The sequence below is a fragment of the Pholcus phalangioides genome, unplaced genomic scaffold (assembly GCF_987345545.1).
Source record: "Pholcus phalangioides strain wild (caught in Gottingen) unplaced genomic scaffold, Ppha-v1.0 ptg000014l_1, whole genome shotgun sequence".
Lineage (NCBI taxonomy): Eukaryota > Metazoa > Arthropoda > Arachnida > Araneae > Pholcidae > Pholcus > Pholcus phalangioides.
Genome location: NW_028301607.1, coordinates 6,619,227 through 6,644,902, shown reverse-complemented (window position 1 = coordinate 6,644,902; position 25,676 = coordinate 6,619,227). Strand labels below are relative to the sequence as shown.

Sequence of the window (25,676 nt, the reverse complement as noted above, 5' to 3'; positions counted from 1 at the left end):
AAAAACTGGGTATATGGCAAAATTATGCAATCATTAATGTTTCCTTCTTATTTGTATGTCACGTCTTCTTCAACAACGAAATAGTTTGTCACGTGACGAACTACAGATTTTTCAAGTGTGGGAATCTTCACCTATGTGGAAGGTTTCTTTGAAATGCTGGAGATGTACACACTGTTCTTGAAACAGTTTCGGTAAAGTAGGAGCACTAAAATGACCTCCAACCTCTTTTACTTTTTATTTATTTACAACAATCTCAGAAGGCACTTTCCATTAGAGTGCAGTGTTAATTTTAAGTGTGGTCAGTAAAATAAAACAATAGAGTGAATTGAATTCCTGTTTTGTCTATTTTATCACTTAAATCGGACAGTTTGTGTGGGAGCCCTCATAAGCTCATAACCAAGGCCTGGAAAATGCCTTAAAAATTCGAAAATTGGCATTGAAAACTATAAGAAAAAATTCCCCAAAAATGATAAAATGCTATTAAAATAACAAATTTCTTCAAAAACATCACCAGTCATTATATTGACTGAAGGTGAAAGAAAAATAAAACTCTTATAGTATCTATTAAAAATCACACATATTCATTCTCAACATTAGGTTTCATCAAAAATCGCCAATGGAATTTTTCAAATAAACAACTTATAATTTATGAGTGGTGAGGAAATCTACATAAAAATATAAATTGCTAAAAAGACAAGGTGAACTTCTCTCAACAACAGATATTGTTGGGGATATTTGGAGAGGGTGGATCTGATCCATGGTGTTAATTTCTCCTCAATCTCAAAATTTTTAAGCATTCTCGTAAAGACATCAAAAAAAAATTTTGCGGGTGATGAGTTTGCTTTTTTCCCCCCATTTTTTAATTTTCATCATAGCAAATTGGCCTATCCCACTTTTAGCACACTGACTCTATCGATAGCATCTCAGTAAGCTTCTAACTTTTCTGCAAGACTGAATGGTGGAAACCAAGATGCTGAAGATTGATCTTATGTACGTCATGAGTTCTTTTATATTACCAATGAAAACAAAGCTTATGAAATCCTGGTACATGCAACATTCTTATGGATCAGAATCATTCAACGTGAATTTGCAGGTATCTAAATTTTCCCCGTAATAACACATGCAAGTACTATACCGTATTTCCTTTTAATACTGTATAATGAAAATTCTCTCTCTCAAAATCCCATATAGCAGTGGTTCTCAACCTGTGGAAGCCTGTGGCCTGGTTAATCTCTTTTGTGTAAGTGAAAGCCCTGTCATACGAACAACTAACGAGAAATTAATGGGGAAAATTAAAATGCAAATCACTTACATTCCGGTGTGACTAGTGTTAGGGCCCCGGTGGTTCAGAAGCACTGCCATGTAGGATCTTGAGTGTAGGAATTTCTTGAATTCACTTTCCTTTATTCTTTGGTTAAATGTAGCCAGCTCTTGGAATTTTTACTAAATACTAAACTTACATGGAATTGATTCTAAACTTTGTCATCTATAAAGAAAGATACAAGTCGAGTGATGAAAGTAATGTGTTTTTCTTGTTTAAAAAAATTCAGTCTACTTTTTATTTTGGAAAAATTTTACAATGGTAAAAATATCCTAAAAATGCTTCAAAAGTGAAAAATGCAAATGCCATGAAAATCCGAGCCCTGCTTATAAAACTAATAAAAATTGAAGGTTTCTAAGCAACTTTTATTTCAATAGACATTTGTCCCAGAAATTAAGTGGGAAAAACAGACAGTAAAAGAAGGGGTATAGTAAAAGATTTCTATATAAAAGGAGAAGACATTAAGACTGATGCAAAGTTTGGCAAATTCGTCGCAATATATATTTTTTCATTATAATCACTTCATTTTTTTTTTACTAGGAATATACTGAGGAGATCGAGAGATTGCGCAAAGATTTGGTTGCATTGCGTGATAAAAATGGATTCTACATAGACTTGGACAATTATAAGTAATTTATATTTTATTCTATCCATCGTTTTGTTAGAAACAGGCTTTTGATTCTGTGAGATGCTTATTAACCTATTTATTTCTGTATGATGAAAATGAATGTATGCACCCTTGAGGTATTAAAAAATAATAAATTATTTTTCTTAAAAAAATGAATTTAATTATGAAATCAAACCTATTTCATTCCAATCCTGAACATTATATTTTAACAATGTATTTATTCTTCTGCATCGATATGCTTGTCCCTATGTTGTGCCAACTGCTTGAAACAGTTTTACAACTTATGATCTGGAACACTGATAAGAGCTTTTCCGTCCAATACAAATAACCATCTCATTATAGAATCTTTGCTGAAATCGACCAAAATTTTATTGTATATTTATAGAGCTGCCACCTTTCTGGATGTAGCCCTAAAATGCTAGATTTCACAATTTTTACAGGGCTTTCGGATTATGATTATTTTATTGCCCGTTTTTGATTATTGCTATTATCAAAAAATTAAAAGATGAAGAAAAGAAACATTGAGTTTGTGGTTTTCCACTGCCACTTTTTTGTTCTTTAAGAAAGCAATCCACCCCTTGCATGAAAAATGTTTTCCAACATCACTTCTACTCAGTTTTTAATGATGGTACACTATACAAAATCTATGAGTGTAACCGAACGTGGTGATTCATTGATGTTGAAAACATTTTTCTATATGTGTTTGACCGTAGGACATCTGTTAGATGAGTCAGTTGCCATATTTTCTTCCATATTTTAATATTAAAAAATTATGGAAAATCAGGAGTGATATATATATATATATATATATCAGAAAATAAAATGGTATCACCAATTGTGGGCAAAAATCCCAGTTTATTGCTAAAGTTTAATGTGTTTTTCTCATAGCAATTACTCCCATTCTTCATTGCTGTGTTTTTATTATGTTTTTCTCATAGCAATTGCTCCTATTCTTCATTGCTGTGTTTTTATTATGTTTGACATGCATATTTTTTATGGGCATCTCGTTTTGCCTGTTGTGACCCTTATAATTATATAAAAATTACCACTGGGGGTGGGGATTATTAAGAACTTGTGAATTATAATGATTTCATGAAATGGCATGTTCATCTGGACATATTCATCATTTAACATTATGAATATGTCCAGTAAATATCACAAATTCAAGGAATAATTGTTAAAAGCACTGGACATTTCTTCAAAATAGCCAGACAGAAAATAATAACAAAATATACGGAAACGTCCCCTAAAATGTGGGGCCATATGGTCACCTACTTGTGTTGGTTCTTACTTCTTAGTGTGCCCATAAAAAAAATTTAATTGTGAGAAAATATATTTTTGTCCAATTTGTAAGAAAGTTACAGGATTTTTATTTTCTGAAGGGGTTGGCAGCTCTGTAATCATATTCTTGTGTGTTGTTGCATTTCTTATAACTAAAACAGTGACTATTTTTTGTAGTTTGATGCAGCAAGAAATAGCTGACAAAGCCAACGAGATTACAGAGCTTGTGAATAAGATTGAAGGCATGACTTCACAAATGGAAAAGGTGGGGTGAACTCTGATATTATTAAATAGAAACTAAACTGTGTGTGTGTGTGTGTGTGTGTGTGTGTGTGTGTGTGTTATTGAGGGAAAAAAAAAAGTTGTATTAGAGGTTACTTTTTTTTTGTATCCATGTTTGATTTACTTATTTTTTTCCCTCTCGTCTTTTTTTTTTTTTTTTTTTTGTTCCTTTTTTATTTAAGATTGAGGAGCTGTTCACCGAAACTAAAGACAAGTTGAATAAAACGAGCCAAGAGCTTGTACTGACATCTAAGAAGTATAACCAGACAACCATGGAGCTCTCTGAGAAGTCAAAGGAACTGACGATGACACAGCAGGTATAATCGTCAGTATGGAAATTATATCAAGTTGTGTTTCTTTAGTTGTGGGGGATGTGGGAGGATCGGTTATGCACGCAGTTACAAAAAGCACTGGGTTTTCTATTTATATTAATTTCTATTGGGTAATGAAGAAGGGATAGCTGGTATCATGAATCAGGAAAATGTATTCTATGTACTGCTGCTGCAGACAGGAATGCTCTGGAAGCCGAAAGACTATGGATTTTCTTTCCTGACAAGACATGTGCCAGATCCAAAAAAATAAAAACCTTTGAGCGATTCCATCGTGTCTTAGCAAAATGCCTGTCAGTGTCATTCAGTGACTCACCACCTGCATTATGATCGTGCATTGTATGACAAAAATTTGTTGTTTAGGTTTTAAATCTAACTAATCAAGAGTACAGTAAACTCTCATTAATCCATTAATCAGATCAGGGTGTGCTTGATGACTGGAAGTTTGTTGAAATAGTCTGTTTGAATAATATAAACTTTTGTGATGAAAAGTATCTCTCTTTTGTGTTAGAAATGCTGGATTACTGGGTGGGTTAGATTAGTGCATGGCTGGATTATCAAGAGTCTACTGTATTTAAATAACACGATGGATTAGTATTTTGAGGCTAGTCGTGCTTTTCATGTGCAGTGTTGTATTTATTTATGGGAACAGGCTGGTCATGCAAAAATATATCCATTTAACTGTTTTATCCCCTTTATCCACCTAAATCCTTTTTTCTCCCCTATGAATTTTATATAAAGCAGCAAGAAGATAATGAATAATTCTGGTGAGAAACAGCCTCGTTGACCATGTTCTTGACTCATTATTTTCTCCTGCTCATTAAATGATTGAGGAATCGGATCCTTGTTAAGTTTGTATTTTGTAGGCAAAAGATGAATCTGAGAATAATATGTTCGCGTCTAAAGTGCTATTTCACAATGAAATTCTTGTGAAAACATTGATTGTTATTGTGATTGCTCTAGGTCCTTGCAGACACAGCCTTGGAAAGAGACGAGAATAGGTATATTGTAGAAATTCAAAGTAAAACAGAAAAAAAATTGACTCATCAAGCTCAACAGGTTCGTTCAGTTTTTATGTCTCTTGTTTACTAAAGCATATAGTCACAAAAGTTATGTGATAGTTCATTTTAAAAATTCATGGCATGAATTGAAATGTATTGATATGATAATTACGGGATAAATTCATCTGGAAGTTTTTCTTCATAAGCATAAAGCATTGAAAATAATAGCGACCTAAAATGTTATTCAAAATAACATGTACTTTCAGTTGATCGAGGTTGCGGATGAAAGCACATCACATGTCACTGCTCTTCACGCAAAGATTGACAGGAAAAAAAATGTTGAAAAGACAAACGAGGAGCGTTCTCAGATGTTTCGAAGCAGTTTCCAGAAAAACCTTCTGACCATGAACGACATCATATCAAACTTGGGTAAAAATCAGATGAACTCGTATAGAGTTCTACAAGATGATGTTGGTGAGTTGGAAGCATTTGTGTCATCTTTGGGGAATTCTTATGTCTGCCTCAAAACTATGTAATGCTAATGCTAACTTAATCTTTTTCCAGTTCTATCTGCAACTGAAACAGCTTCTGGGAATTCATTTTACTTCAAGTGTTATTCTTAATTTGCAAGGGCTAATGGGAATGAGTTGTTCACCTCTGTACAAGCTGTCCCAAATTGTAAATTGTTTACGCGGTGAATAGCTCCGCAACCGATGACTTCAGAAACATACTTTTAATTACAAAATTCTTTCAAATGACGTGCAGTTATGTACTTAAAGTTCCATAAATTTCCGGCAGAGTTGTATTTATGAAAACATAGAAAAATTCACTTTTCATGTAGTTCCTGTGTGCTAAATCTCATTGAAAGATTCAGCACACAAAGTTCATTAGTGAAATAAAGAACCTTTTCAGAAAAGTTATTTACAAGAAACTATAATATTTTTTAATGCAATATTCAGAGAGAGATTAAAGATTGAAAAATTACTATATTTTGGCAACTTATATATCTTGGGAAGTTTTTGTTGGCTAAAAAAATCTCATTTTCAGGGTTTGTACACAAATGGAATGAAATAAACTTATTAGTTTTTATTTTATCTCTTTTTTTTTTTTCATCACCCACTGTGTCAAATACCTCTCATCCCTCTTGGACAAAATTATTTAAGTCAATGATTACAGAGATATTTACTGTAGAAACAATTTGGGACACCCTGTATAGAGTGGATACTCTCATTTCTATCAACAGATGTTGTCAATATCTGAGATGATTTCAGACTCGTTTCTCCTTGTTAATTACTACTATACATTGACTTTGTACATTATGAGGGACACACTCATTTTTTCAAAACACAAGTTTTAATACTGAATCACATCAGATGTATCTTTTTCTTTTTATTAGGCTGGTGCAATTAATCGGATCAGTTAATCGATCAATTGTTGATAACAGTTGAAAATTACAGTTGAATTAATCTACTCGAACTAGAATTTGAGTAAAAAAATAATTTGACTTAATTTATGTAGCGAAACCAATTAAATGTGTTAAATTATTGTACCAATATATAAAATTTTTGATAAGTGGTCATATTTAAAAACATTTGAATCAATATTTTGATTAAATTTTTCAGCATTGGGAAATACAAGTCCATTCAATGAAAAATTGTGATCATTTCAGTTTCAAATTGAATTTCATGGAAGTTTCAAAAGGCAGGACAAAAATTTATTGTCTTTACTATGAGCAGTAGTTGCCTTGTATTCTTGGAAGTATCAGTTGATCTTCTCACAACCACCATTTTAAGTATGACTAAAAGTAGTTTTGAAATCAGTGACTGGCCGATTGGAAATCACCAACTGTCTGACAGATTTAAAATAATCAATTTAAAAAAATGAACCTACAAGATCCAAATGAAGAAATTCTAGATTTTAACAAAATATGTTATACATACAAGTATTAAATTGCTTCAAGTGACAGCCTTAATTTCTTAATCTACTCCTATAATTGTTCACATCTAGCAAACAGGTGCGTGAGATGAATAAATTACATTTTTATAACATCAATTAATATTATACAGTTAAGAAAAATATTCAATTAAAATTTTATTTATCGATTCCCAGCCCTATTTTCTATTTTTCCCCTCCAGCACAGAGTAGAGGATGAGAGGAGTAAGGGACATAGGAAAGAGGGAGAGAACAGGTTTATAGATATACGTTACAACATATATACTCTGTCCTGTGAGGTAGGAGAGAATGAACTTTTTTAGCCAGTTTACCATTTGCCATTGTGTATTGCAAATCTCTTGAATAAGAGATGAATAAGTATATATTTGCATTCAGCTGTGTTTCTGACCTACACTGCTTTTTTGTCTTGTATTTATTCTAATATTAAATGAAGATGAATGAGAATTTCACAAGTAATGATTAATACATCTAAATGCTTCATTTGTTTTTTCCCCGCTTCTCGTATTCAACAAGTTTGCACAGTGACACCCCAACTTATGAGTTTCCAGACTTGTATTAAATTTGCTGGTATAAAACAATGGAAACCCCTTATACTTGTTCAACATTCTTGAAATTCATTCATATAAAAATTAAATATTATAGCTCAGCGCGTTGTATTTCATGTGGAATAAAAATTTTATTGTTTACAGAAAAAACACTGAAATTAAAAATCGCATTAAAATCAAACAACATTGTCCCTTTTGACTTGTTTGAGTACATGAGCTTTTTTTTAATGTCAAATTGTGGAAGTGGTCCATTCCATCCTTAGTAATTGCTTTACCGGAAGTGTGACATTCCATTCGTTACAAAATGATGGATTTTCTATGTGCCTTTCATGATTGTAACTTGTGTGACGTATAGGCCATGTGCCTCTGTATGTGAATGAGACCATCCATCCCTTTGGAAAAGAGTGCAACCCATACCAAGATGGTCTCTGGGTATTCAGCGGTCATGTCTGTATGTGAATCATGCTTCTTATGATATATGTGAATTAATATTGTTTGTTTTTATTCACGCATCTTTTGTTTTGCTGAAATTAGGAAATACCTTGTCAGTCTGGGAGAAACAGAAGGAACAGTTGTTCTCTTGTATGAACGAGTTCATAAATACTTCCACGCATCATATGGACGAGATGAGCTCTTTTTTCAATCAAGACTTGAAGAAAAGGGATGTTTTTTTCAGTGGTAGTGTGAACACTGCATGGCAAACAATGGTACTTTTTGTTGTTTTTTTAATATATTTAGAAAATTTGTTAAATGTTTCTTTTTTTATGGAAATGAATTATTTTACTTATCCCTCATTTTGTTATCATTATAATGTAGTCGGAAAGTCTGGGGAAGCAGGAGGATTTCCTCAAAAGCACGTTCAATAGGTTGAGTATTTCCTTAATGACTGGTCTCAGTAACCTGGAGAGTCTTGTCCAGAATATGCAGCAGGAGTTATTGAAGAAAGTATGTTGTCTGTGCAAATACGTTTTATGTGTGTAATACGTCAGTTAACAATTTAATTTTTACTTACGTCATAGTTTTTTCAAAGTTTTTGATCTATGTTTCACTCACTGAAGTAATGAATGCCTTCTTGAGTAGGTAGCTTCTCTAGATGAGGCATGATAATTTGATTTTTTTTTCATCTTGTCCTGGTCCCCAAAGCAGAGTATGCTGAAATCTGCAACGTACTCCATAGTACAATTGGTGCTGCTGCTACAGGTCGAGTTCAGGCCCTGTAGATTTTCTGAATTTGTATTGTGGATGCAACAATTGTTGTTTCTGTGGCATTCTTAAAAATATGAGGAGAGAAATCATTGTTTCTCGGTTAAGTTTCAATGTCACTGAACATGTCATTGATTTTGTTTGGTCATGAGTCAATATAAATTTAACTACAGCTGGTTTGACACCTCCTACAATTTTTTTTATACTGCAATAGGTGCAGTAAAAATATCTGGATATTATGATATGAAAGAAAATCTGGACTGGGCTAACTGGTCACAACAGAATAAGCCTTCACCTAAACCAGTGTTTCCCAAAGTGAGCAATATCACTCCTCTTGGGGGGGGGGGCGATAGAAGCTTTGGGTTTAATAAAATGATCCAATGGTTGAATTGGAGGGCGATGAGAAGAAACATTTTTTTTTGAAGAAGAAGAAGGGGGCGATGGATCAGAAAGTTTAGGAAACTATGACCTAAACAAAAAAAGTGTTCTCAAGTATGCCGAAGTGTTATTCACGAATCAATAATTATAATCCTGCAATACCCAGGAAAGCCATCGCAAAACTAGAACTGCTCCAACGAGAAGGAAGAATTGACAGAGAATTGAATGTATCTCGATTCCAGCAATGAACAAAGTGAAAATTGTGCCTTCATTCAACCAAAAGCTGTTAGCTAAGAAATAACCATGCCCCATCTGCTTAATGGAACACACACTGCATTGCAATCACATAAATGCCAAATCTGTGTTTTTCAGGAGGCTTCTGAAAAATTCTTGCATCTCCTGAATTTTTGACTGAGATTGAAAAAATAATCTTTTCGGTGGGGGGTGGAGATTATTCCCAAATAATTTACCAGGAAAAAGTCTATTGGTTGTTTTTCCCCAAATTATGTCACGTGCTTAAATGTTGTCATTGAGCCAGATCCAAAAGAAATGTTTCACTATGGCAAAGAAAAGAAAAAATTCGCAAGCATCAGTTCGGCCTCTCCATAGTTTAATGGGAGAGGTGATTTGTGTCCTAGATGAACATAAGTCCCGTTTTGATTTGAGTGTAATTGCAGGTAATTTATTAGTGCCTTACTGTTTGGGAACAATTGTTGGCTAGCACAATGTCAGGTTTTTCTGCAAAAGGAGGGAAAACTATACAATTTCACTTTTATCATGAAAAATCCCATGGACCTACCAACTTTCCAGATTTAGCCCGGCAATGCCAGAATCCACAACATTTACAGGGTTTCCAGATTATGAATTTATCTTTGCCAGGTTTCAATTATTGCCATCTACATGAAAAACAAAAAAAAAAAATGAAAGGAAACATTTTTACAATAAACCCTTGTATATAAGGTAGTTTTTCGATTCTGATCACATTGTGCACTGAATGAATTCATTTTGTCAAACACATCAACGACACTCATTAGTATAGCGATAGACTTTCATAATTTTTATGGCAGAGATTTCCTTTGTCTGCAATTATAATTTTGTGTGTGCAATGGTACTCAAGACCCACATTTTCTCTGCTTACCAACTGTATATTTATTTTTTTTGCTCAGTCAAAAGTATGATATTTGTAAAATAATCGCTTACCCATATCATCCAGCAGAGCCCTTAGGCTGGGATTTTTAGAGGGGCCTCAAGGACCCCCTATATTGAATTTAAAATGTTAAGAAACAAATAAAATAAAAATAGGAATCATCTCGGCCTCTGGGCTGGAACCCCGTCCATGAGTACAACAGTAAAAAATAAAGATTGTTTTTGTTATGTAACATACCAGCAAATGTGATGCAGTACAAATGCAAAGATCCATAAAAATACTAAATGAATGGAATAACGTGCAACAACAAGTTTTTTCAAAAGCTTACCTTTAAATGGTACAAAATGGGTACTGGAGAAAAGCAAATATGATAGAACATCTGTTCTCCCAATAATAGTGTTTGTATAAGACAACCCTCCATTTCAGCATGTTTTGCAATCATATTAGTTAAATACCTCTATAGCAGTCAAAATGACCTCTACCATCATTCTAGATCAGTGTTTCCCAAAGTGGGAAATATCGCCCCCCCTGGTGGGCGATGGAATGGTCCAAGGGGGCGATGGAACAAAAGGTTTGGGAGACTATGTTCTAGATGGAACTTTATTTTACCACTAAACTAAGAAACCTAGAATATTAATACTTAAGAAATTTAAGAGCCTCAACAAAATCAGAAAAGTCGTGAAATTTCAAGTACTTCAGATAAACTGTTTGGGTGTAATCGCATGTGAAAGTAGGTTTGCGATCAAAATTATCTTTCTTGTCTTCTAGTGTTAAAATGTAGTAGCTGACAAACTTATAACCTTTTTTTATATTCAATGCGCTAATTTTTTTCTTCTGCCTTCTCCTTACTTTCCAGTGCCAGCAGCAAGAGACGATTATCTCTAGTTCATGTGAGAAACACTTGACGTTATCGAAACAGTTGAGTGGTGAATTTGATGCTTTTTGGTCAGTTAATGAGAATCAGATAGAAAAATACAAAGAAATCGTGTCTGGGATGAGCAAAAGAGAAACAGCGTTCAAGACGGTAAATTATTCATTTTTGTTTCTCTTATAATAAATTGAAGTATTCCATGTTTAAGCTTAAACGAAGTTCAGCACCCAATCAATAAAATGTCAATAATGAATTATGTTACTCAAATTCCTTTTTTGAAGAAACTTATCTTGTATATGTATTGTCAATATATTATGTTTTTTTGCTGATTCCAGAAAGCAAATGAAGATGTAACGATAATGAAAAAAATGATCAGCTCTCTCGAGGACAGGTTGAACTCTCACTTCACTGAGATGAGTGGTGATTCATCAAAAGTATGCTTTTTTGTTGTTGTTTGTGTTGCAGTTCTTAAATGAAAATTTGTTTGGATTACATGTGTGGAAAACTCATTCTATATACTTTATTTATTGCAGCTGCAAGACATGCTGGAGAGCGATTTAAAAACGCAAGAAGAAAATTCCGAGCAAATAAAGAGGTGAGCTCTCTGCTATATGATTTCATTAAGGAATTTATTTTCATTAAAATTTGCTACATTTCTATCTTCTATTTGTGATTAAAAGTGTTTGTTCGGCTTTCTTTTATATTTGGCTATTTCAGATTTTGTCTGCACTCATTTTGCAGCCTTATTTCTTTATTTTCCTGACGTGTCTGCATTAATTTATTGGTTCATTTTAGTTCATCTCTAGTTTTTTTGTGCCGTTTTGTCTGTTTAGAAAGTTCGAGGAAATGAAGGTTTCTGAAGATCAGTTGTGTGATGAATTGTTTTCTGCAACAAAAGATACATATACTTATCAATGCAATAATCTGAAAAACGTAAGTCATCTTCATTGTAAGCGTTATACTTTTTCATAGCTGCCAAGTCTCCTGGATTTTCCAGGAGGCTCCAGCATTTTTTAATCTATCTCCTGGATGCCTGAATATTTCTCATCCCTTCCGAGTTTCAACTATGGTTATAAAAGTCCCTATTTTTGGATGGGGGGGGGGGGGGATATTCTTGAAAAATTTTACTCTAATTACTTCCCAAAAATGCCATTAAGTCAAACTGAAGTTTGGCAAGGAATAGGCAAAATTTGCAATCAGCCCAGACTCTTGACATTCAAATCAGCAAGCATAATAACATGTATCTGGAATTGGCATTTACATCCTGTTAATTTCTTCACATACAAGCTTTTAGCAACAGATCTCTATGTGATGAATTTGCGATAAATCTGGTAACCTTGTCCTAGCATGTTAGAAAAGGTAGAACAGTATAATAGGTAGATGGATAAGGGAGTATACAGTAGATCTATTTTTTCATGTTCATCCTGTGTTTCCTTTTGCTCTTACATGTATACAGTGGAAAGATACATTATATGTTATATGTGGAGGGAAAAAAATCACTGACGGGAGTATGGGGAAAAAAACGGGGAGGATAAAAAACTTTGGTGCATAAGGTTATAATAAAGCTTTTCGATGGTGAAGAAAGAGGAAAAGGGAACACAGAGAACTGGATTGAATTTATTCCACTGGTGTTTGGACGAAATTTTTTGTCTGTGATCATAAGGGGGGGGGGGCCTTTATGTTTACATCTCCCATTTTTTTAGGCCCAAAAACAATTATTTTTTTTTTATTTATTAATTTTTTTTTTTTGCTGTAATCATATTTGAGTGTAGTAATGACAAGACATTTTTTTCTAATCTAAGTATTTGGCGTCTTTGCGCTAGTTTGCATTGGTTGAGCCAATATCACTATTCTTTAAAGGGGAAAAAAATCAATACTTTGTTTTTGGAAAATCCCTTTTATACAGTAAAACCGGTCGTTAATGGAATTACAAGGGACCAAGATTTTTTTCCATCTTAAGCAAACCTGTTGAAGACAGGTTTCTGCTTAATACAGGTTCAATTAACATAATGTGTGAAATTATACAACAATCTTGTAAGCAATGGAAATTACGTAAAAATAAAGTAATATACATAAAATATACTCTATAATTACTGCACTATATATATTTATTACTTGATATGATACATTACTTATTAAAAGCAAATTACGCACGCATTTACTTTGAAATTTCACAAGAAATAATATACATACATACTAGCTATTTGCACCGCACAATAATCAGTTAAAAATTAAAAATACAAACTAATAAATTTTAATTTTTTCCAGTAATCAATAATCATTTTCTCTATGAAGTTCATTCCCTTTGCTGCCGGACTTTCTACCAATAGTTTTGCTTCAGAAATCATACAAAAAATGTTTGAGTCATTACGCTGTAAATCAAAGTGCTGTAGTTCTTTCAACATTTTGACAGCATCTATGTAAGTCTTCACCCTACACTGTTCTTCCGAAATGACAGTATTCATCTCTTCTTCATCCACTTCTTTTTCACTTCCTCTAAAATGTTCAACAAGAGTTTCAATATCTACCGTGTCAGGTTCAGTTTGTATATTGTCATCAATGCTCATATAATCCTCAGCACTGCAATCATGGAAAGTAGTTTATACAAATACAAATACAAATACAACGCCACAACAGGCAAATTGCCCAACGAGGTGGCTGACTTAAGAACATCATGGATCCCCGAGCCATTTTCTTGGAAGCCCTACCTACTACTACTACACCGCACGTGCACCCCGCCCACACCCCGCCCCGCGGAACCCCCCAACGAATCGGTACATGCGGGAATGTGCGTGTACGTGTAGTGAAACCTGACGTGAAGTTTTTTTGTTGTTTGTATGTAATGCTTGTTATGTGTAGTGCTGCCATCTGCCACTAGTTTTCTAACTATGAGTGAAGTGTTATGATTGAATGATTTATCGTTGTAGGACTGTTGCTCTCTGTGGCGAGACTTTTTAACGGGGAGATCGGCTCGCATTTGCGCCTTGAAGTTGGGAACCACAGAAAACCAACTTCAGCCGACCACCACTGTGGGGTTCGAACCCGGATCCTCGCATCGCGAGTCCGTTACTATAACCACTCGACCACCACAGCGGCACTCGACCACCACAGCGGCTGCATGTAATTTTGCAAATCGTGCACACTGTTTGGAAAACCAACACTTCCAGAGGAAAGACAGCTTTTTTGAAACATTTTGTTACAGTTTCAGAAAGCAGCTGCTTTACCGCATGGCTGATCCAAATCACTGCATCAAGTATGTATGGAAACAGTTTTTGCTAATGCAGGGGCGGATGATGTAGAACTTGTATTGGCAAGCAGAGATTGCATCAAACGTTTTCAGTAGTGCACCTTAACATTTTGTATGATCCCTTGGTCCATCAATTGGGAAACACTTGTAGTGTTTGGCAGAAACCAAGCCAGTCGAATGTTAGAGAGTTTAATATGAGGGTGGCATATGGCGTCATCCAAAAACGACAAAACATGACTTTTTGATTTTCCATTCTGCTGTTAAATGCCTTTAACCATTCTTCCATGATTTGGCACATCATCTTGGCTTTTTTATTTGATCTCCGTGTGACTGGAAGTTTCTGCATATCTATGTTTTTGAAACATCAAGGTTTCGCTTATTTCCCAATTATCAATGGTTTCTCCATTTCACCAGAAATGAAACCACAAGAAAACGGTTAGCCTTTCTTTGCAGAGTCTTCCTCCAGAACATTTCTCTCCTCCCAAACATAGTGATTTATTAGGCAGTGCGTGGAAAAACAGTCCGGTTTCATCACCATTTACTATATTCTCAGGTTTATAACCCTCAATTAAAGAAGTTAGTTTGTGGATCCACACTCCTCAAATTTTTCGGTATTCACGTTTATTGCTTCGTCACACAGTCATTGAAGATTATCAGATTCCTTTTCCAGAAACTTTCCAGCCATTTGTTTGATGCTTTGAAATCAGACTTGCATAGCTTTTGAGCAACTTGTTTCGCATACTCCTGCACCATTGGGCCAAGACAAAATGATTTTTTGCTCTCACACTTACAGACCATTCCAACGCAATCACGTTGATGTCTTCATTCACAGTTTTTCTCACTTCTCTCTTTATTTTGCCATTAGTACAGTTTTGCCACTGCTTCAGAACGTCCTGTTTTTTCTTTAAAATTTCATAAATTTGAGTTTTCTCCTATGTTGAACATTCGCACAATGTATTTAACACACAATTTGTCATGTGCACTTGCATGAATCTTACTTTGCTGTTAAGATCAAGCACTGTCCTTGTCTTACAAGACATAATAATCGATAAATTAGAATGATTCTACCGCAGCTCAAACTCTATAACTGACCAGTTTGCTGAAAAAAGCTGTTACTGCATTCAAAAATGGAGTTCACAATGAAGAGACCTCACAGTAAAGCTTTCGATCTAACAATGCTTGGACTAGATCAACTCCTTGTGGCAAGGCTTTTTTTTTTTAAGGTATCCTGTTGACCTCTGGAAAAACATGCGTGAAGTGACGTACAAACATGAATATGATCTATACAAGTAATAACTGTACCACCCACACATCTCACCTGGCTTCTTATCTGCTCGAAAGAATATTCATCTGTCAGCACTTATTTATTGTTCCGCAGATGCCCACTAACATACGCAAGGGGTTGGGCTCTTCCCTCAAGCCAAGATTTTAGAATTTTTTTGCAGTGAATAACGAACCCTCCTTTCTCGAAGAAAAAAAAATAGAAACCCCTTTCTTGAGACAATCCTGCGAACGCCTACACAAACATATAACAAAAACAAATTTTTTATCAGTTTCTTTTGTCAATTACAAAAAAATTTCCATTAAAAGGTATAATTTTCCTTTTTATTTCCTCTTTAGACAGGTTCCATTTAATCCAGGTTTTTTTTTAAATGTATTTTGGCTTTAAAATCACGAGATAGATTTTTTTACATTGAAGACAGGTTTCCACTTAACACAGGTTCCGTTGGTTGACAGGTTTTACTGTATATTTGCTTTCATATGAAATTTGTATACATGATAAAATCTCCCTATTCTTTGTATCCAAAATTGCTGACTAAAAAAAAATGTATGTCTTTTTTAAAAAATCATTCTTGCGTGCTTTTGTTTTTCCGCCATCTTGGCGGTGGAGACATTTAATTATTGTATTTTATGTTGGTATTGAGAGCGCACAAGCTCATGCAAATAATTTGAACTTGTCAGATATCATACTTTTTTTCTATATAAACTGAAGAGCCAAAAAAACTGGTACAGGCATGCGTATGCAAATAAAGAGATATGGAACCGATCAGAGTACGGCGCTGCTGTCGGCAACGCCTATATAACGCAACAAGTGTCTGGCATAGTTGTTAGATCGGTTACTGCTGCTACAATGGCAGGTTATCGAGATTTAAGTTAGTTTGAACGTGGTGTTATAGTCAGCGCACGAGAGAGGGGACATAGCACCTCCGGGGTAGCGATGAAATTTAGATTTTCACGAGTGTACCGTGAATATCGAGAATCTGGTAAAAAATTAAATTTACGACATCACTGCGGCCGGAAAAGGATCATGCAAGAACAGGACCAATGACAACTGACGAGAATCATTAAATGTGACAGACGTGCAACCCTTCCCCGCAAATTGCTGCAAATTTCAATGCTGGGCCATCAACAAGTGTCAGCGTGCGAACCCATTCAACGAAACATCATCGATATGGGCTTTCGGAGCCGAAGGCCCACTCGTGTACCCTTGATGACTGCACGACACAAAGCTTTACACCTCGCCTGGGCCCGACAACACTGACATTGGACTGTTGAGGACTGGAAATATGTTGCCTGGTCTGACGAGTCTCGGTTCCAATTGCTTCGAGCTGATGGATGTGTACGGGTATGGAGAATCATGAATCCATGGACCCTACATGTCAACAGGGGACTGTTCAAGCTGGTGGAGGCTCTGTGATGGTATGGGGCGTGTGCAGTTGGCGTGATATGGGACCCCTGATACGTCTAGATACGAATCTGACAGGTACGTAAGCATCCTGTCTGATCACCTACACCCATTCATGTCCATTGTGCATTCCGACGGACTTGGACAATTTCAGCAGGACAAACACCCCACACGTCCAGAATTACTACAAAGTGACTCCAGGAACACGCTTCTGACTTTAGACACTTCTGCTGGCCACCTAAATCCCCAGACATGAACATTATTGAACACATCTGGGATGCCTTACAACGTGCTGTTCAGAAGAGATCTCCACCACCTCTTACTCCTACGGATTTATGGACAGCCCTGCAGGATTCATGGTGTCAATTACCTCCAGCACTACTTCAAACATTAGTCGAGTCCATGCCACGTCGTGTTGCAGCACTTCTGCGGGCTCGCGAGGGCCCTACACGATATTAGGCAGGTGCACCATTTTTTTGGCTCTTCAGTGTATATAATCTTGTTTTTTCCAAAGACGTGATGATGATCTGTTACATATGTATGTTTTTGTTTTTTTTAATTGAATAAATGGTGAATTTTAACCAACGTTGATGAATGCTTTCTTTAATGATGACCTCATTTTAAACTACATATTGCAAAGCTTTCCGTTTATCTTCTAAAAGGCTGAAGAACTTACACGAAACCTGAAAGATGACAAGATGAACATGGAAAGGGAAGTTGTCGTCTTTTTCCAGAAAATGCGCAAGGTAAGTTGTCGTCTTTTTCCAGAAAATGCGCAAGGTAAGTTTCTTGTCATTACTTGAAGACATTTTAATAATTATTTTTTCTCTTGTTAAATATCTGGTTTTTAGGCAAGACGCAATCAGGATTCCTATTGCCAATAATCATTTGGAACCAAATGAAACTGATTGTTTTATCAGTCGAGTAAATAAAAGAGCGAATTTGGCTATTTTTATTTGTGAGAATATATTATAACATTTATACCGAACATTGCATTGCAACAACTAGTACAGGACTTTACTTTTAGATTTTATATAATTTGCAAATGTGATTTCATAATTATGTGAATAAACTTTAAAATTAAAGTGAATGGAATTTGTTTCAGGAGCAAGAAGAGAATTTCAAAGTATTTCAGGGCGATACGAACTCGGAAAAATCGAGAGCGAACTCTCTGCCCGAGGATGTCAACAGAATTCTCAAAGTTAGTGGTGCTTGTATATTCAGTCATTTGTTATGAAAAATTGTTATATTGATTGCATGTATACAGTATTTTCCTGTATTAGCCAGCATGCCATCAAAATTTGGGAACGCCAGCTTTGTGAATTTTGAGTCTGATCCTTTTCTGGCATAATGAGGTTCAATAAGCATAGGCGCCAATGCTTCTGATTTACCCAGAAGCAGCCTGATTTTCAAGCCTTATTAAAATATTCAGATTGGAAACTAATATTCTCAGCATTGTCTGTTCCTCATATGTTCGGGCCCTAGGTAAATACAACTTTTTTGGCAGGTCCTCTTATAAATAGCATTCTTTGAGGCAGAGGCATGCGCAGGAAGAGAGGCACATGGAAAGCCTCCCCCGCCCCACAGATGATCAAAAATTAAAAATATTTAATATATTTCTAAAAAAACAAATTAAAATATCAAAAGATGCCAGTTGTGGCATCCGAATGGGTCCCCGAAAATTTGAAGGCCCTAAGGATTGAAGTCCTTGCAATCCCAGACTGACCATGTTTTCTCAGTCACCAAATATTATGCACAAAATACACGAAGTTGCTAATTATTGCTAAAATAAACAAAGTCATGAATGGCAGGAAATCCTCCTGCAAATCACTGTGGATTGAAATTAATTCTACGAGAAACGTTAATTATGACAAATGTGTGGGGGGGGGATACAATATTCATATTTATAGTCATAATTTTCTTTTATTATAAGTTGGCAAAGTAATTTCAATCCTCGATTTTAGTGAAGAATGAAAAACTCGTGCAAACTTTGCTAAAAATAAGAGGAAAATGGGATGACCTGTGAAAACAGGTCATGGCCACCTTAAGCAATCCCAGAAAATTCTTGGTTTTTTTTTTTTTTTTTTTTTTTGTTCAAAATATTTCATTACATGATGAACTACCCGATTCTTCAAGTCTGCAAATTGTCACCTATGAATAAGAACCTCAAAATATATTCGAAAAAACTGTCATGCTGACTAATACAGGGGTAAAGTGTTTATATGAGAATTATGTTTTCAGCCCTTCATCCATCTCCAAACCACCCAAAAAAAAATTTCTTCCAAAATCTGACAGTGATTCTAAAAAATGACTACTTCATTAGGAGATAAGAGAAATTATTCCCAAAGAAGTATTGTCTGAGGATTTCATGGCTGGCGTTTTGTGAGTTACAAGCTGTTTCGGGCTATTAGGACATGGTCTAAGACATTTTCTTCCTTTTGTTTCGCCCACATCAGTGGCAGGCATCTTCTGAGGGTAGGTTTCTGCGACAAGTGCTTTGTACATCTCGTGTTGTTGAGTTGCTCGTTATCTACTTCTACTGAGGCTTGATTGGCAGCAGAAGAGCTGCATTGACTGGCTTGAGTGGATGTGTTACAGTCTGATTGGCTGCTCTGATCGACATTAGACAGACCTACACGTAGCCAATCAGAGCCCGATACATCCACTCAAGCCTTCCAACCCAACTCATTAATGGTAGTAAATTGCAACGCAGCGATATGCGATATGACCAGAGTTGGCAGTTGGTGATAATGACCAGAGTTGGTAATAGTGACACAATATGTGTATTTATAACAGCCTGTAAGTGGATTTGTACAACCCATCTCAGAATCCCCTGCAAATCAAGATTTGGTCGTAACCCATGGCTTGAGAATCCCTAGATGTTTGTGGATTTGAACAATTCATTTCTGAAACCCCTGCTAATCAAGTTCAGGTTGTGACAAATAGGTTAAGAATCTTGAATGTTTTTTTTTTTTCCTATATGCAACAGTTTTTTTAACTGTTGCATATAGGACATATATATATATATATTTTATTTGTTGCCATTTTTTAGGGTCACTTGGCAAAAATGCATTCCACGGCTGAAAATGTGAATTCCGTCATCGAAAAATGTAATGATCATCTCACCACACATGTTGAAACTCAGTTGAATGGATTGGCTGCTGCTGGTACTAAGCTACAGCAGCAAACAGACTGTCTGGGCAAGGAAATTCTCTGCCGGGATCTCGAGATAGAGAAGTTCTTGTTCGAAGATCTGCAAAAAGACGTACCGACAGGTGAAATTTCATTAAGGAAACTTTCTTATTTAATTTTTTTCTTTCAGGTGCGTGGAAGTGTCCATGAGGACAACAATTCCAAATGCTAATGGCAAAATTTAAAAAATGTCAAGTCGAAAATTTAGTATTTGCGTTCTTTTTTTTAGGAGCCACACCTCAAAGAAAAAGTTTTGAATTTCCACGATACTTGTATGCCACTTCTCCGCACGACAGGATCCTACAAAGGTTCAGGTCGCAGTTGCAACAGAATACTGCCAAAGCTGTTGATCTTCCTCTTAATTCAAGTTTAACGGTGAGCAGTCAATTCCATCACTTGGTGCGTGTCATGACTGATTTTATGCATACTTAAATGGCCCAACCAGCAAGCCTTGCAGTTATTAACGCAGATGAATTTCAGTTTGATTACAAATAATTTTTCTTGTGCATTTGTTGTATGAATACTTGTGTATAAGGGTATCATCTTTTTTCAGGAGAGTTCTGATGGGTCTATCACAACTGGAAGCAGCCCAGATAGAATACCGCCTCTGCGTCTGAATTCTTGCAACAACAGCGATGATTCATATTGTGATGAATCTGATTCGTCTATTTCCTCTCAGGTGAGATGAACACTCATTTTCTGCTTTCAATATTTTAAAACAAAAATTATGCAGCAAGGGTTGTTACAATATATTTGTTTTTACGAAACTGTGTGGACATAATCAATTGGTTGATAAAATCAAAAGGTATAAAATGGGAAAGACATTCTCTCAAACAAATGGTATATTGTTCACGACAACTGTTGGACCCAAAAACTATTCTGTAAAACGTGTGGTTTGGAAATTAGAAATTCGTAAAATCAAGCATTGACTGTACCTTGCTTTCAAAAAAGGCTCTTTATACACCATGTTTATACAGTTAAAGGCAGTTCGAAGTTGGAAAGGACGCTTGTATATTCACAACTATCGTTAAAGACAGCAAAGTTAGAATTTCAAGTGTTTGATCAGATTTATTAATTACAGTGAAACCTCACTACAATGACACTCAATATTATGATAAATTCCCTTTACTGCTATATTTTTTAAAACCTTGTTAGGAAATGCCTAATATAGTCTGATGTTAAACTACTGCCTCCGGATCTAACGACAATCCCTCCACAACAGTGTTTTTTTCTTGGTCCATAGACTATCATTATATCAAGATTTCACTGTATTAAATCATTCATATGTAGACCATTTTTTCTCAATCTCTGACCGATGATGACGTATTCCTGCTCTGCTCCACAATATAGCTGTGTTCAGGGAACAGGCATCACCCAAAATCTCCCGAATTTCGATTGTCAGTGAAAAAATCCTTACTTTGGGAGGGGGGGAACAGGGAAATTTTTTACCAAAGAATACCAGAGAAAAGACTGTTTCCTGTGTTTTCTTCCCTTAAAATGACATCACATGCCTAAAGTAAATTGTTGCCATTGCACCAAGCCACAAAGAAGTGTTTTATTTTGAAAACGACCAGGACCTTTCACAATCGAATCAGCCAGATTCAGGCAGTGTCTGGATGACCATACATCCCGTAGGATATGCCAGTCTCGGTTTATTTTTTGGCTCAATGGTTATTTTTTGTAGTGGCTACCTTGATCTGAGCATAGTAGTTGTCGTTAATTTGCCCCACCATTTGACGATAATTCTCTATGACTAGCACAATGCTGCATTTATTTTTCAAATAAATTAGTATAGAGTGGCATGAGACACTGTACTGGGAAAACATCCCAATCATGATTGGGCCATTTTCTGGAAGATAGAATTAGGCTAAGGCCGGGATTACACTGTAAAAGTGCTTTTATACAACTTGAAAAATACTACCAATAAACTGATCGGTTGCATTGGCTCAAATGTAACCGATCAGCTTGTTTGTTGTATTTTTCAAGTTTTATACAAGCACTTTTACAAAACTTTTATAGTGTAATCCCGGCCTAAGACTTAACTATTAATATCAGTGAGAAAAATTTGACAGGTATATTTTCTGGAAGTGCCCGAGTGTAGTTTAGTTGTATGGTGTGCGAGTAAGTTCTGATGCAATTGCTATATTTATTCTTTTGAATATAAATGTATGATTATATTTAATCAACAATTTATATCTTCATTTATTCCCTACACAGTCAGATGCAAGCTTGACGAGCATCGCCAACAAAGAGAATTGCTCAATGCTGAGTTGTAACGGATCCAAGCTTCCGAGGAAAATACCACGCAGCAAGAAAACATTTGCAAAGCCACAGTCTTTGGCCCCGCAGCGAAAACCCTTGCATTCTTCCAACGAGCAGATATATTGATTGTTGTCCTCTTTAAAAAAAACTGAACATTTTCAATACAGATTGTGTCATTGTTGACAGATTATTTTAAGCATCGTAATTTAATGTTTCATTTGGTATAGTTTTCCACCTTCATTGTATATTGTTTTTTTTTACGAGGAGGCACCTCTTCCATTTACTTACACGCCATATGTATGCATATATAAATAACATAATTCACACATATATGATTGGTTTCATGTAAAAGTGGAATTAAATGCCAGTAACGAGGATTCGCCTCTGCATTTTTGCACGTGTTTTGTAATTTCCCCCTTTCTATAATAATTTTTCTCGTTTTCCAAGAACATGCCACGGTACCTGTGGTGGTTTTTTTGACTTTCGTATACAGTTGGTGTATACGTTGTAATTCTCAAAAGACAAACGGCTTGATGTATATAGCTGCATGTTTTATTTTCTTTAATAATTACAATAAAAGTCTAAATGTGTATCGATCATTTGAAAGACATCAAGGCAATTTTTTTTTTTCGAACCTTATGTTCTAATGAGTGAATTTTTATAACTTTTTTTTTTCAATCATTTTCATAGAGAGCAATTGTTTTTGCACGGAACTTATTAACATGTTTTAAGCCAAGGAATTCCAAATACTGGAAGTTAGAAATTATCGCTGAAGAGGAACCTGAAAGTAATTAAAATTATTGTTGTTAAAATCGTCAAAAAAAATTCCGATGGCAAGAAATGAAGCAGTTCTGCAAATTACGGATTAAGAGAGACAAAATATGGTTTAACATGACAAAAATATGTGAGAAACATTTATAGTCGTAATTATGGTTGACAAAATAATTTTGATGCTAGATTTCAGTAAAGAATAAAAAATTGTATAGCGGCTTCATCGAAAATGCAGGACATTTTTAACAAAAAAAAACTGGAACAAGCCAAAACTATGGGGAAATACGTGTCATAATCATCCCTTGCCTAATTTTCCCTTTTATTTGTATGGCACATTTTCTACGGCAGTATATTTTATCTCGTGAGAGACTTGATTTTTCAAGTCTGGGAACTGGCATCTATTCACATTCACCTAACTTAGGCCCTCCTCACTCTGGGATACTTAAATCTGTCTAATTCCATAGAAACAACAATTTACTCGAAGTGTCCCTCACACGTGGAGTTACTGAGAAAATTCAGGGCTCCCACTCGTCCTACTTTGTTGTAAAATGTCCTACTTTCTCGGTTTTGTCCTACTTTTTTACAATATATATCAAATATTGCATATAGGCAATATATCAAATTATTGATATATTGCCAAATATTACAAATGTTGGAGAATGAAATTAATGATTCTGCCAAAGCAGAAATTATATCATTTTTAAGGTAATTTGGGGGGGGGGTGTATGTGGACCATTTGATTGATTAATTTTTCATTTGCTTAGTTTGAGGGTTCAACAAGTATAGTAGTCATTAAAAACTTCTGTCTGGATGGAAAAATAATTTTGTATTTATTACTTAGTGGTCTTGGACAGTAACTTTCATCATTCAAAATTACGGTGCAAATAGGTGAAACAACAGTTTGCATTTCAAAGCAGTTGGATACATAGGCCTATTCTAGGTTTGGTGATTCTGATGCTACCCAATAGCATTCAGTTGTCTTCTGTATTTTTAAGGCATGAACAGGCATAAACAATATTTACAATGCTCAGCAAAGAGCTAGAAATGGAAGTGCTTCATTTATCAAAAATGATTACACTGGCATTGAACAGTAAAATGTGAACAAAACAGAAAAATTTAAAAAATGATGAGCAACGCAATAAAACTATCTGGTTCACCTTGCCTTATATACGCCGGATCTTGTAATTTACACATTTTTTGCATTGTGCTTCCGAAAGTGGTCTTGAAGGTGCGTCATTTAAAAAAAAAAGTATGTCTTCGAAATTTGCTGTGCCTTGTCGAAGGGAGTTGAGAGTTGACAAGCTCGTCACTTAGGAAGACTCCAAAAAATAATGTAATATATATGAGGAGAGACAGCAAAGAATTATCTGTGGTTGCTAGTGCACTGTTTTGGCCAAAAATTGGTTTTGTAACCAAGTCATTTGTAATTTTGTTTTAGCTTGACTGAAATAGTGCTAGGGAAAAAACAAAGTTAATTGAAAAAAAAAATTTTTTATATAGACACCCTGTCTTCAAAAACCCAATCAGAATGTTGCCGTCTTTTTTCTGAGGTCAACAAAACAAATTCCACATTTCTAAATGCAATATTTGTTGAGATACAAGAATAATAATTGGGGGGGGGGGACAACATCGTAGGTGCCAATTCAGACTTGGGAAAATCTGTAGTTTATCACGATATACTTCGCATCAAAGAAAACATGCTGCACAGATAAAAGCCCAGGGATTCTTTTGCAATAGCAATGGGTGACCATAGATAAATCTCATTTTCACGGTTTAAATTTCTTAGTAGTTATTGGCAACTTTGCTAGCTTTTGGCGTCATATTTAGCGACAATTAGATTTTTCATATACTTGAAATCTTGATTTCCCATATCTTTCCTGAGAAAACGTGGTCAGCTTGTAATTGCAAGAACTGAAGGAATTTTATTTTTTGTGATTTTCCATAGAAACAAAGTACAATTTGTGGACTCTGGGATTTTTCCTTGAAGATGTAAAAAAATCTGATTTCCGACTGGAAGATTTTAGTGAGGCTGAAAAAGTGGAAGCATTTGCACCTATGCAGCATATAAATGAGGGGGGGGGGGAGAAAGAATTTTCCCCCTAACTTTTTCAAATTCAAATCTCAGCAAATATTGTCCTCAGAAGCATGAACATTTCTTTGTTAGCTTCAGGAGAGACATGGACACCCAGTTAGAAAGTTGTTGCCCTATTAACATTTCGCCAGCAAGGGAGCAATCACCCTGCATACTTGTGAATAAGCAGTAGTTTTTTGTTTGAAATTAGGCTTATACACCGTGAATTTTTATTGATTCATCAGCTTAATTCAGGCAGTTTTACAACAAGGGCTCGAACCCTCGTGAGCCAATATGAAATTTTTTTTTACATTATAAATTTACTATAGTATGAATGCCTGTAAAAAATATCCTATCTCAGGGACAAGACCCCTTTAGTCCTTAGCAACATGGAAAAAATCTTATTTCTTATTAAAATTACTGGCATTCATAGAGAAAATAAAACACATTCTTAGCAAATGGTTTTTAAAAGGAATTTTGAAAAATTCCATGACCTTCGAATTATCCA

The 25,676-nt window shown here is 35.2% G+C and overlaps 1 protein-coding gene across 2 annotated transcripts in view; it reads left to right on the top strand.

Annotated features, from left to right (window-relative positions):
* LOC149078048 (kinesin-like protein KIF11) overlaps positions 1-22,701 on the top strand; it is a 39,202-nt gene extending 16,501 nt beyond the window's left edge. Inside the window, exons 10-26 of one of the 2 annotated variants that reach the window (XM_089241615.1) lie at positions 1,862-1,950; positions 3,408-3,495; positions 3,695-3,829; positions 4,805-4,900; positions 5,109-5,316; positions 7,875-8,047; positions 8,157-8,285; positions 10,925-11,092; positions 11,275-11,373; positions 11,473-11,534; positions 11,773-11,872; positions 17,535-17,618; positions 17,978-18,073; positions 19,925-20,147; positions 20,294-20,439; positions 20,618-20,743; positions 22,282-22,701. In XM_089241615.1, the coding sequence (XP_089097741.1) occupies positions 1,862-1,950; positions 3,408-3,495; positions 3,695-3,829; positions 4,805-4,900; positions 5,109-5,316; positions 7,875-8,047; positions 8,157-8,285; positions 10,925-11,092; positions 11,275-11,373; positions 11,473-11,534; positions 11,773-11,872; positions 17,535-17,618; positions 17,978-18,073; positions 19,925-20,147; positions 20,294-20,439; positions 20,618-20,743; positions 22,282-22,452 (2,193 nt within the window). In that variant the 3' untranslated portion in view covers positions 22,453-22,701. Of the gene's footprint in view, positions 1-1,861; positions 1,951-3,407; positions 3,496-3,694; positions 3,830-4,804; positions 4,901-5,108; positions 5,317-7,874; positions 8,048-8,156; positions 8,286-10,924; positions 11,093-11,274; positions 11,374-11,472; positions 11,535-11,772; positions 11,873-17,534; positions 17,653-17,977; positions 18,074-19,924; positions 20,148-20,293; positions 20,440-20,617; positions 20,744-22,281 lie in introns of those variants that run through there. The other variant, XM_089241616.1, reaches the window with a different exon arrangement.
* The last annotated feature ends 2,975 nt before the right edge of the window (positions 22,702-25,676 follow it).